Source organism: Morone saxatilis, unplaced genomic scaffold (genome assembly GCF_004916995.1).
Source record: "Morone saxatilis isolate NCDOM2014 unplaced genomic scaffold, NCSU_SB_2.0 Contig24, whole genome shotgun sequence".
In the NCBI taxonomy this organism is placed as follows: Eukaryota; Metazoa; Chordata; class Actinopteri; family Moronidae; genus Morone; species Morone saxatilis.
The window spans coordinates 26,661,280-26,673,652 of record NW_023339807.1 but is presented as its reverse complement, the minus strand read 5'-3'; the positions used below and the strand labels follow the sequence as shown (position 1 = coordinate 26,673,652).

General features: G+C 41.9%; 1 protein-coding gene across 1 annotated transcript; it reads right to left on the bottom strand.

The window, feature by feature from the left end:
• kcnv1 (potassium voltage-gated channel modifier subfamily V member 1) lies at positions 1–10,260 on the bottom strand. Its single transcript, XM_035671683.1, has 3 exons — positions 9,953–10,260; positions 7,546–8,213; positions 1–3,253 (listed from the first exon to the last, which is right to left on the bottom strand). Exons 1-3 carry the CDS (start codon positions 10,258–10,260, stop codon positions 2,736–2,738), a joined length of 1,494 nt encoding a protein of 497 aa, XP_035527576.1. The 3' UTR covers positions 1–2,735.
• Between the last annotated feature and the right edge of the window lie 2,113 nt (positions 10,261–12,373).

Here is a 12,373-nt window from a genome sequence, read left to right as displayed (position 1 = left end):
ACCTGCGAGAATCAGCTGAACGCTTAAAAATAGAAGTGTAAAATAAAAAGTGTAAATGATGCATTCAGTGCAAGGCAGAGATGGAGAGAACGTGTCAGGGCTTAAAAAGGGTGTGTGGAAAGGTTGTGTTATATAATTACTGACACACACACACACACACACTAATGAAATGCCGTCGGCTGGACGCTGTCACTGATTTCTTTGCAACCTTTCCTCCTCAGACTGACACGAGAGGTGTCTGTTCAAACTGTGAAACAAATGGATGCAAACGAGGCTTAAAACAGGTGAGACTGTCTCACCTCTGCTGACACACACACAGCTGACAGTTTGCTGATCATCTTACGTTCTGAAACCAACAGAACATCTCAGTGGACATACGTTGCACAATTGGCTCGGAGGATTACGTTCGTTCTCGTTTAGAACTGGACTCATTTCAAAAACTGTTGTCCACATTTGTCTCTTAGACACAACAACATGAAGAAACATAGGAAGGTTGTTATCTAGGTTGTACATATATATACATGTAGTTTCCCTTTTAAAGGACAGTGTCTAGGATTTAGTGGCATCTGATGGTGAAGTTACAGATTGCAACTAAGTGAACACTGCTGGCGTCCTTGGAGTGAGAACGAGGAGAAGAAACTACGGTGGCCACAAAACTCCAACTTTATCTGCAGCCAGGGTTTGTCCGCTCTGGGCTCTCGTGCATCCCAGCCTTTGATTTTTTATAAAAATGTTTAATGTTTTTAAATCACAACACGCAACAATTGTTTGCAATTTGCTGCAATTTCTTTGCAAAAAATGCCTAAAAACTTCTGTGAAATCCTGGAACGATTGTACAATGTTCTCCTGAGTGATAAAAACAAGCCAACCACTGACACAACAACAGACTCAGGATCAGCTTTTGAATTTGATTTCCTTGGGAAATAAAAAACCTAGCTGATACATACAGCAGCTAATCTAAAAACAAGACTGTTAGAAAGCAGAAAACATCCTGGCAGCAGCTCAGTGTTTTTATTCAGGCCTTCGGGCCATCACTGTGATATTTGAAAAGACCACTGTGACCCACAGAGAATGTCCTTTATTGCATGACTGATTCACAGAATGAGAACAGAAACTACACAAGAGAGCAGAAGCACCAAGGTAGCGTGACAAAAAAAACACAGCCTGTAGGGTTTTATACTGACTTGTACAACACTTACTAATGCATGTGTGCTCTCGGAGAAGGGTTTTATCCAAGGTGGTGCACAGAGATAATGTTTTGTATGGATGGGAACACAGAAATAGTTTTTTTTCCCACTGAATCGAGAGTTGTTGTGGCGGAAAACATCTCAGAGTGCTTGAACCAAATTAAAATAAAATCATAAACTCAGATGAGTGCAGAGAAACTTTCCTCCGAGTGTCAAACTCTGACATCAAACATCACACTGGGGGAACGAGAACACATTTCTGATGAGTTAGTTCAACTCAAACCGATTGCCTTTAAGTTTATTCACTCAGACAGTTGAAGCATGAAAGATATTTGAGTGTAGTAAGTAGTAACTCTTTCATTTATTGCTAAGTTAATTATACTAATTTTATTCAGTTAATTGAAGTTACTTTCATATGCAGCGTTTCTCCAAACTTTTTTAAAACAGAATTTATCTAATAAAAGTAACTTAAATGAGTAAAACTGAATAGAGACGATACTGTCAAAATACACGTTATCAGTCCACAGCAGATGAGACGCAACCACAGGGAAACACGACAGGAATGTTTCACAGATTTCCTTCTGAATATTTCAACTTTCTGAGAGTTGACCTACATTTGAGCACCGAGCAGGACCTCTGAGAGCAGACAGAGAACGGCTCTGAGTCCTGCATCTTATTTCTAGTGTACAAAACCCAAAGTCAGAGCTTTTTATTATTATTTATTATTATTTTATTATCGATTAATCTGCTGATTATTTGCAGTCTATGAAACATCAGAAAACAGTGAGATCTTTAATGTCTTATAGCATCCTGGTAGCCGAATACTCACAGTGAACGTCAGATCCTGAGTTCCTGTGTTGTTGCACTGAAATCTGATTGGCCGTCCCACCTGAGAGGCTGTAGCTGACTCTGTTTTAAGATACTGCTATCATATAAACTGGATGACCTAATGCATCGAGGCACAGTACATCCACGTCTAAATTTAAACACTCTGTTCTATAAACATCTCTTTTTGAACACGGTGACTTCTGGAGTTTACTGACGGACATATAGCTTTAGTTTCTGCTAATGTAGCTAAACGGGTTAATTAAGTGACTTGTCTCAGACCATCGACACATATAAATATGGACAACATGACAGTTATCTGGTGACTGGCTACAGGATATCCATGTTATATGGGACAAATAAAAAAAAAAGTCAAATAATTCTTTCCCAAAGACGGTTCTTGTCATTTTGGGTCGTTCTTATCACGCTGATGTTTCCGGATATTCTGGTATATTTTGTTCAGTAGGATGAACAGATAGAGGATGAACTGAGGGGCTGCATGAAGTCAGTATCTAGTAGTATCGTAAGTAGATAAATAAGAATGTTTGTGAAGAGTGAATCATGCCAAGTCAAGTAAAGTGAAGTAAGTAAAAGTAATAGGTCCTCATTGATTTTCTATCAATCCACTTATCAGCTAATTGACTAAAAGTTGCGGCTTTATTCCGGATGGTGTTTGTTATCCCTTAACAGCACAGTTCCTGGGTGACGACCGCTCTCCTGGTTCTACCACCACAGTTCCTCTCCTCCGCTGCTCCGGGTGCTCACCCTCTCTCGCCCGTGCAGCCTCAACATCTCCAGGACGCTCCGGGCGTAGGCGTCCCTCAGGTTCACACCTCCGCTGACGCTCGCCCCACCCACAGAGCCGCGGGCCAGCCTCTTCAGCATCTCGCCGTGCCGCATCGCAGCCTCCTTCATCTTTAGGGTGAAGTAGCAGGCGGAGAAGCGCTCGTTGATGATGGCGATGGGGAGCGCCAGGATCAGGATCCCGGACAGGATGCAGAGGAAGGCCAGCACCTTCCCCACAGTGGTGTCGGGCCGGATGTCTCCGTAGCCGACCGTGGTCATGGAGGTGGTCGCCCACCACCAGGCAGCCGGCACGCTGGTGAAGGTGGTGGCGGGAAGGTCGTATTCCAGAGTAAAGACCACGGTGGCGAAGATGGAGATACCGACACCGAGGAAGAGGAGCAGAAGGCCAACCTCCTCGTAGCACTGAGCGATGGTCATACCCAGAGACTTCAGACCTGGACAGACACGAGGACAGAATCCGGTCAATTTTTGAAATAAAATACCCTATGCAGCTGTGTGACATCCCTGTCCAAGATTATGTCTTCCTTTTCATCATTTCCTGTTTTATTTTGATGTTCACACCTTTGTTTCTCATTACGGACACTTCCTGTCTCTGTGTGCCTCATTACCTTCGGCCCTTGTGTGTTTAGTATCTGTGTTTAGTGTCTGTTGTGCCAGTTTGTCTTTATTAGTTAGCGCTTTAGCCTTATTTAGAGGTCAGTCAGAGGAGATTTGAAGCGGAGACAGTTTTTCATCCTTGAAAGGACAAAATACACAATTTATGCAGCAAGACGCTCCGATCTTATGATGATCTTATAGAACATGACAGATTTCTGTAGATTAAACTAAACAGTGTGTAAAGTAGCTGAAATCTCAACCTTTAACATCTACAGCAGTAAAATGTAACATTCTCATTAATGCAGAAGTAAAAAAAAAACCCATCAGATTCATAGTAAAACACTGACTGGGAACATTTTAATGCACAATACTTTAAGTAGGAGTTTTAGTCAATGAAATCAACAAGGTAGAAACACTACCACTTCAATAACAACTGAATGTTCCCGGTAGACTTTAAAGTAAGGTTTTGAATGCATATTGAGTATTTTCAGTTTGTTATTAGTACGTTTACTCCCGAATACTTCCTCCATCACTGACCCACGGTGCTCTGACTGTCTTCACAAATTACAGCTCTTTAGGGGAAATGTGAAGATCATATTCTGAGTTTGAATTTCCGTCTAGCTTCCAGGAACGCTGCGAAAATCTGCCTCCAGAAACTTGAAACTGATTTGAATAATCCATCACAGGGAACATTTAATTTAGGCCTTACTTAATTCTCGTGTGGTAATGCATTGTGTGGAGAGGGGCTGTTAATAAAAACCCTCTCTTAGATCGGAAGGAATGAACAAACATCAGCTCCCGGGTTCGATTCCTTCCTATTGCTCAGCCAGGAGAAAATAACGAGCTGCAGAACGAGGAAACAGCTAATTTATAAATACACCCACACGTGAGGCCGCTCACAGGGCTGACGTTCACACCACTGAATGACTTGTCATCTCTCCGTTCTCCTCTGAGAGGAAAAGAAATGAGCTTTTGTGTCGAGAGGATTTGAAATGAGCTCATAAAGAAGTTTTCTTTGGTGCAGCAGACAAACAGAGCTGTGGAAAGTTGCTTCCTTACATTTACACAGATTTAAGAAACAGAATCGGAAGCAAATCAGCTTATATTAAAATATGAAAGTCAATATGACATTTTAAAAGAGGAGTTTTTCAGTTTCTGTAATAGACACACATTTAAAAATAATTTAAAAACTGCGTCTTATTTATAAGATTTTTTTTGCTAATTATTGAGTTGAATTTAAGAATTTGTGCCTTAATCTAAAATTAATAAAGTGACCAAAATACTTACTTTAAGAATCTTAAATAACTGAGTTGCCTAAATCGTTTGTATTTTTCTAGTTTTAAGGCCCATTACCGTCTTTTAGATTTGATTTGGTTGGTTGGTTTGTAAAGGGCTGTTTTTGACTCTTCTCTCTGTTACTAAATGTTTTGTTACTGTGCTGAGCTTCAGTCTGATCCTGCTGAGAAGAGGAGGTTATAAACGAGCGCTGCAGAATATGTCGTGTTGTTGTAATCTGATGGTCACATGGTTCCCAAAATGGGCCCCACAGGCAGAAGTTGGTCTGCTGTTGGGTTCACTTTGATGTTACTACTGACAGAAACCTTAATATTAATTTTAAATATTGCTGTTTTATTTTTTATGAGGTGAAAATGCTCTTTAAATATGTAGAATCATTAATTATTTTTCATAATCTGAGCACAGCGGGCAGACAAACAGTTGCACAGGGCTTGCTTTTGGCCCTCCGCCTATCTTTAATGTTCAGTTTTGTCTCCTTCGAGGGAAGAAGTTCGGGCCTGATGTTGACAGATGAGAAGAGAGTGGATCTCTAACATCTTCATCCTCATGTCTGCACAGTTCGTCAGCGTCACACTGGATCTGTTTGGCCACAGAGCTGCTATGAACTCACTGGTTCATTGGGACAAATGAGACATTGAGTCCCTTAAATGACTTCAGTGGTTCCCTTAAATTAATATTTCGGTTGCCCAACTGAACAAAACGTAAATTATTTTAACTTTCAGTGTTTTCTTATGTGACTGCGATCAAATCTTTACACTTTGGGGGATCGTTAGGAATTACTTGGATGCATAATTGGGCTTATAATAATTAATAAACTCTCTTCACAACCAGTGTGGACATGAGCGACCAATAACACATGTTGTCATGCTAGTATTATATTAAGAAAATGTAACCTGTGTTTCCTGTCTCGTGTTCCCTTCTCCTTTTCCCCCTTCATGTTCTCGTTCATTATTCATGAGTCGAGGGATCATCATCCTTCTTAAAATCCCTCAGATCAAAGCACTGACACGTCCCAGTCTAACACACTCACATACTCACACACATATAATCTCTCTCACACACACATATATCATCTCTCTCTCTCCTCCATCTCCTGAAGGAATTTGCCAAAATATGAATCAATATATATTTTTTTCTGTTCTTTGTCGTCCTCTGGAAACCTCCCGGCTGTAATCTCACAGCAGCAGCTTCTCACCGAGGAGGATTTCAATTCCTTTTTTCCCCTGACAGGCTGGGAAGGCGTATGGAGGGAAGTCTTCTTCAGCTGCTGATCACTTGAGCAAAACAACTTCCCCTGGAGCTTTGATTGGGCCCAAAAAATCAGGCCGACCCGACCCGAGCCCAAAAAACATTCTGTGCAAGATAATTAGTTTATTACATCTAAAGTAAACTACATTGTGCCAATGTATTAGCAAAACTAATAACAAATTCACTCATTAATTAGAATTGTATGCATTATTCATGATATATTAAATATATTTAAAAAAGAAATCTAATCCTGTCTGAGCCCGAACTGCTGCAGCAGTTTTGGGCTCGAACCTGGCGTAATGTCGGGTCCAATCTGGCAGAAAATGGAACTTCACCCGCTCACACGAGGAAGTGTGTACGAGACAGTCGAGTCTTTATCTGAATTTTTGGGCATCTAGTTTTAAAAATGACCCATCTCTTATTTTTGTTCTCATTTATTCTTTTCCTCTAAGACAATCTGACGTAAGCCGAAAGTGAAACCTCGGTTTGTGTCTCTCGTGTCCCCAACTTTTAATAATTCACCCACTTTTTAAAAATATATAATGTTTATATTGTGGCAACTTGCAGGCTGTGGTTGCTTCATTCAAGAATGACACACTGGACACCGTTTCAACCAAAACTAGTGGGCGCTCGCCACTTGCTGAGACCCGTCTGAGGACAACCACGCTCAAGCAGCGTCTGTTTTCTGATTTCAATTAAGCATGAAGTAAAAGGTTGTTGAACAAAGATGAACTTATTAAAGCATTCTCAGCACTCAAGCGAAGGAGGTTTGAAGTCCCAGACAGAACTACAACAGACTGAATCAACAGTGAGTCTTTTAACACACGTGAGCAGGAATAAAGTTAGTAGTTAGGGTTGCCGAGAAGGACGAGGCTTTTTCTTCCAAAGCAAAAATGTGATTAGTTGAGTTTGTAATTAAAAGAACTGTTTGGATTATTTCTATGTTTAGCTGTCTGTGATGCTGAAAGTGCACATAATGGATTAAACTACCAGTAGTTTCAGACACTTTTCCTTCCCAAGCAAAATATGGAATTGCTTTTGTTGTTAATTTAATTAGAGGGAATTGTTTAATCTGTTTTATGTCAGCTGATAGATACGACATACATATTACTATTTAATGCAGAACAGCAGTTGCCGTGAAGGGTAAAGAAGGGCCCCACATTAGCTCTTAAAACGGGTCCCTGTACTGAGTATCCGGTACAGATAATGTACGATACATATAGAGTATCAGACAAGTAAAATGGGTCAGTAGTTGTAAATACAGCAATTGTTATGCAAAAACTTGTTCTGTAAATAGTTATAATCATAGTTTTTCAATAAATATAGCAACTTCTGATCAACTTCTGTAGTAATAGGATGTCTAATAATGTGTGACATGATATTAATTAAAACAGCGAGCAGCAACTGGAACAGTAAAGTCTGTCGCTTCACTGTCAACACCAACAGAACCAGCCTGAAACTTTGGTCCAAACGTATGTGACGCCTAAAAATAAATATAGTGTTTTCTCTTCTGAACAGGACACAAGTCAAGTAAAGAGACCAATTCTAAAGCATCATTTTAAGGCTGCTGTTTAAACGTGTTTACCTGTCGAGTGTCGTCCCAGCTTCAACATACGGAGCGACCTCAGGAGTCGGAGGACCTGCACCACACGGCCCATGTTCTCCAGCTCTGTGCTGCCTCCATGGAGGCTTTCCACCGCCAGCGTCACGTAGAACGGCAGGATGGCCAGCAGGTCAATCACATTGGGAATACTTCGACTGAAGCGGCACTTATCCCTTACGCAGAGAAACCGAAGTACCAGCTCACCGGTGAACCACACCACGCACACGTACTCGAGGGCATCGAACAGCAGCGGTGGGTCGATACCAATGTCGCTAACACCAAAATCTTCCCCAAAGTCCAGAGAGATGAGCACCATGTTGATGACTGACAACACCACGAAGAAGATTGAGAGCGAGCCGAAGGTGCGAGCAGCGCGCGAAGATTCGGGTTTCTCCAGGAAGTCCCACAGGTGGCGACGGAGAGTCGGGCAGGCGGCACCCACAAAGTTCTCGTCGTCGTCCTCGGGCTCAAAGTCTCGCTGTACGTCGAGGGTCTCTTTCTGCTCCTTGCGGCGGTAGTAACGCTCACGGCAGCAGGGGTTGATGCGGAGCTCGTCGATGCCCCAGTACTCGATCTCCTGCAGGAAGGAGATCTCACACAGCTCCTCCCTCACGTGCAGGTGACCCGTCCGGTAGTAGTTCATCACGTACCTGTCAGCAGGAATACACACAGATAGGTAGCATTCTGTCAGAACAGATATTAAAAGAAGGTTTAGAGAAGAAGTAATCAATGAGTGTAATAGTTATTCACAAAATAAGCCACAAAATGGAGGCAAAGAACCTCCAACGTTGAGTCTACTGGGTTTCATGATGGTTTATCTTGATTAGTCTACAAGAAGAAATGCTGCTGTAGCCTGACTGGAAGTTGTTTTTGGAAAACTCCAACGCACTGAACTTCAACGCGTCAGATCAACAAACCTCATAATGTAGTCAAATCTTACCAAAGCCAGTCTGTGGAAGCATCTTTTCCATTGAGACAAACCTTGAGTGTCGTTCTTTGTTCTTCTTTCAATGAAGAAATACTCCCGAGGTCTGATATAACCGATGCTAGCACACAACACATGCACAGACTCAAGCCTGGCAAGATGGATTCTGGTTAAAGGTCACAATCTCAACCTGAAAAAGATGAGCCCTTCTGTAGCTGATGAGGGTGGCCAGCATTAATGCCAGAAAACTGGTTCTGATTTTCTTCTTACATTATAAGTTAAAGCACTGTTTTCCTCCATCTAATCCAGGGGTCAACAACTTTTACTATCAAAAGAGCCTTTTATGGACAGAAGGGAAAATATCATCAATAATACATAACAGATATAACAGGAATGGATTCAAGGTGGGGTCACTCATTCTGTAGAAAGATTGTTGATTTTTAAATCTCATTCTCAGGTCATCAAATACTGAAGTTTTGGGTTATGGTAAAAAGGAAACACACAAACTGGCTCAGACATGATACCAGATCGTCGAATATCAACGTTTTGGGTTGACGATCTGGAACTGAGACTCATGAAACATGTTTCTCCAGAATGACTGACCCCACCTTTAACATCAGATGTAAATGCAAAGACATGAGAGGGGTTAATCCCTCTGAGTATCTTCCAAAAGCATGCTTGGAAACTGTTTTACATATGAATGAATGCAGATATTTATAATCTGAAATGATAGAACGACAGACAGAAAGAAAGACTTCTGAGCTATTTCCTGGCTGAGCCCAGAGTTTATTTTGGGTTGTGAGCTGTATGTAAGAGCGGCCGTCACTGTTTAAAGGCCATCAGGACTTCATCAGTTAACGGGAGCTGACAGCACACCTGTGAAGACAACCTCCAGTTTGAACATCAGGTGTTGCTGTGACTCACATTAATGTTTGACTCGAGGCAGAAACGCACAGGAAGCATTAGGTGAACACGTCATCATGTGTGTCTTGTTGTTTTCAGCCTGCAGCTCAGTGGGGAATAACCTTTAAGGGTGTGTGTGATGAAGTCTGAGCACGTCCCATGTGCTTTTCCATGTTGGTTGGAGTCACAGTCCAATAATATGACACATCACTCACACCGAAATCTCTGCTGTTTCTTGCCCCTCGCTAGTGAAAACAGAGGATGTCTGGACAACCCTCTCATCCCGCTGTTAGACGGCCCGGGTCTTGGCGAAGCTCGCGTCACAGAGAGCGAACCCATGATGTTTCATGGCAACCAACTTCTTCTGCAGCCATTAAGCTTGTGAGTTTGGTGGGTGGCAGAGAGACATTGTATGTGCTGAAACTACCCTCGTTTTAAAGTTTCTGCACTTCCAAATTGAGTATGATGTACTCAGATCAGGCTCATTAGAAATGTGGGTATGTGTTGTATGTGATAATGTTATTATACAGGCCTCAGGGAAGAGAAAAAGGCGCCACCTACTGGAAGGTCTGTGAGTTTCGGTCGAAGAAGAACTCGTTTTCCAGGAAGTCGGCGTCGTCGCAGAGCTCCAGTGCCGAGTCTCGGCCGCAACAGGCTAGTTTCCCCAGCCGGGTCTCCGGGTAGGATGCCAGCAGCTCTTGCGACAACACGTAGCGACTTCCTCCGACGTTGATGATGAAGAAGTCGAGCGGGTCTCTGAGGCAAGACGTCGTCGACTCGCTGAAGAAAACGCTGGAGTTCAGAGACACCGGGGAGGCGCTGTCACTGTAGACCTCCACCCCTGCCACTGATCTGGAGTGGAGGCTCATGGTGGAGGGAGGGAGGGAGGAGCTGGGAGAGAAGTGAAGGATGAGAGGAGTAAGAAAAGATAAAGTAATGTAAATAAGTTTAAAGTTGTTAGGGTCAATTTTAAACCAAATATGTCTACAAATTAGTAAAATATACCTAGATTTGAAAGTAATGCAATCGAACTCAAATAATTTATGTACATTGTACTAGAATTGTTTAATAAGATATGAAATCTGTCCTAAAAGAGCCTCTTTCCACCTCCAACAGACTCAAGCATCCCACTGGAGTTTATGTCCTGAATGTACGTCCAACATTCACTCACTTTTAGCTCATTTTTTGGTCTCCACCAACTCCTGAGGAAAATATCTGGCTCTTTAGCGGCTTTATACTCGACTATGTTTACCAGCTAGTCGCTAACTGCTGGGGAGGTAATGTACAGCTGCCTGCTGCTAACAGCTAGTTTATCTGTATCCTTCAGATTAAGACTACATGATATCAGACCAATAAACCCAACAGATGTGAAGCAGATACAACCGCCTTTCTGTTTCTGACAGCCCAACTTCACCACCCAGCGACTCGCTTTCCTTCTAAAAACCCTGATTTAGTGCTTGGTCGGTCCCAGGAACTTTAACTAATCACCTTTGGACGTCACACAAGTAAAAAAAAAAAAACATATGTAATGTAATAACACTTTTACAATAGGACAATATAAGAATAACTGTAGTGATGAACCACAGAAGCCACTTGAGAGCAGCTAAAGAGCTGCAGGTTGTTTTCTGTTCTACCTAGTTTTATTTTGAATTTTTCTCCATTTTTATTCTCCATACTAGAGAGCCTACACTGTCGTATATTAGCAGTATCAGTAGCAGTATTGTAGTACTGCTGTTCTTAGACACTCAGATGCTGTTTTGAAAGGCTCTTTTCAGAATATCCTCACTTAACTTCAGTTCAGACAGCACAGCAAGAATGAATCAAAGAGAATAAATGAAGGATAAAAAACACTAAAAGAGAAAAAAAAGAGGCTCAAAGACAGATCGACGAAAATGAGACAGAGACGTAGAACTGAGAGAGATGACGCCTCCGGTGGTGTCCTACTTCTCACAGATCTCTGGCTGCTGCAATATTTAAATATTTTAGCTGGCTTACCTAATTAATAGATCCAATGCTACTATTCCTGTGATCGTTCAATCCCTTTAGCTAGGTGTCTAACGCTTGTCCCCTCACTAATTCTTACACTCTGAATATTACATGAGGCCGTTTGAGCGGAGGCTGAGGTGAGACGACGACGGACGGCTGTACAGGAACACACACACTGAGGAAGAAGAGATGCGAGTGAACTAATGTTGAAGTTGTTGTGGAGGGTTGGGGGGGCTGCACAGGGGCCCCTGGAACATGCTGGGATTATTCGTTCTCTCGGAGCTCCCGTGTGAGCTGCTGTCAGGGGCCCAGAGTTTGTAGCTGCTGTGTGGAAGCGTGTTGTTTATCTAAATCATTTACTCCAAAAACATGAATTATGCAGCAGCTGTTCTGCTGGGTTTGATTCTGATGTGTGAAAAATAAAAACATCGTGTGAAACTCATCACTTATAACAGGCTCCCTGCCTGCCTGACAGTAATGGCATTAACAACCAGCAGTGTGCAGTATGAGCACGGAGACATGCCGTGACTGTATTCTTACACTGTTTTCTTCTGTTTCACACAGCGGTTGTTATTTGTTGTTATCATTATTGTTATTTTTAAAGTTTAGATTCTCCTTTATGATCTGAACCAGTGGTGTCCAACCTTTTCTATCACTGAGTGAACTGACTGATTGTGACAATGAACCCAAATTATTATAGTTTCCTGTGAATTTTACATTCTAGAAGAGTTTTCCTTATATTTTTAGGAACTTTTTATACAAATATCTGTCTGTATTATGTATTTGAAACAATCGTACGTACTTAATAGGCTTGTTTTTTTAGTGTTTTCTTCCTACTGACACATCGCCATTCTTTTAGAATTCTTTTATTCTCTTCTAAAAATGACCATTACAATGACATGCAACAAAGATCCCAAGCCTGATTCATATTGCATACGTTATATTGTGTCCTCCTGTCGGTCTCTGTGGCTCCTCTGCACACCTGTTTGGAATTAA

Bases quoted from the DNA above. Each gene is read 5' to 3' on its own strand.
- kcnv1 (XM_035671683.1), bottom strand. From the start codon at position 10,260: ATGAGCCTCCACTCCAGATCAGTGGCAGGGGTGGAGGTCTACAGTGAC. The intron at 8,214-9,952 runs GTAGGTGGCGCC...TCCTGCTGACAG, and splicing joins CGAAACTCACAGACCTTCCA to GTACGTGATGAACTACTACC. The intron at 3,254-7,545 runs GTAAACACGTTT...GTGTCTGTCCAG, and splicing joins GCTGGGACGACACTCGACAG to GTCTGAAGTCTCTGGGTATG.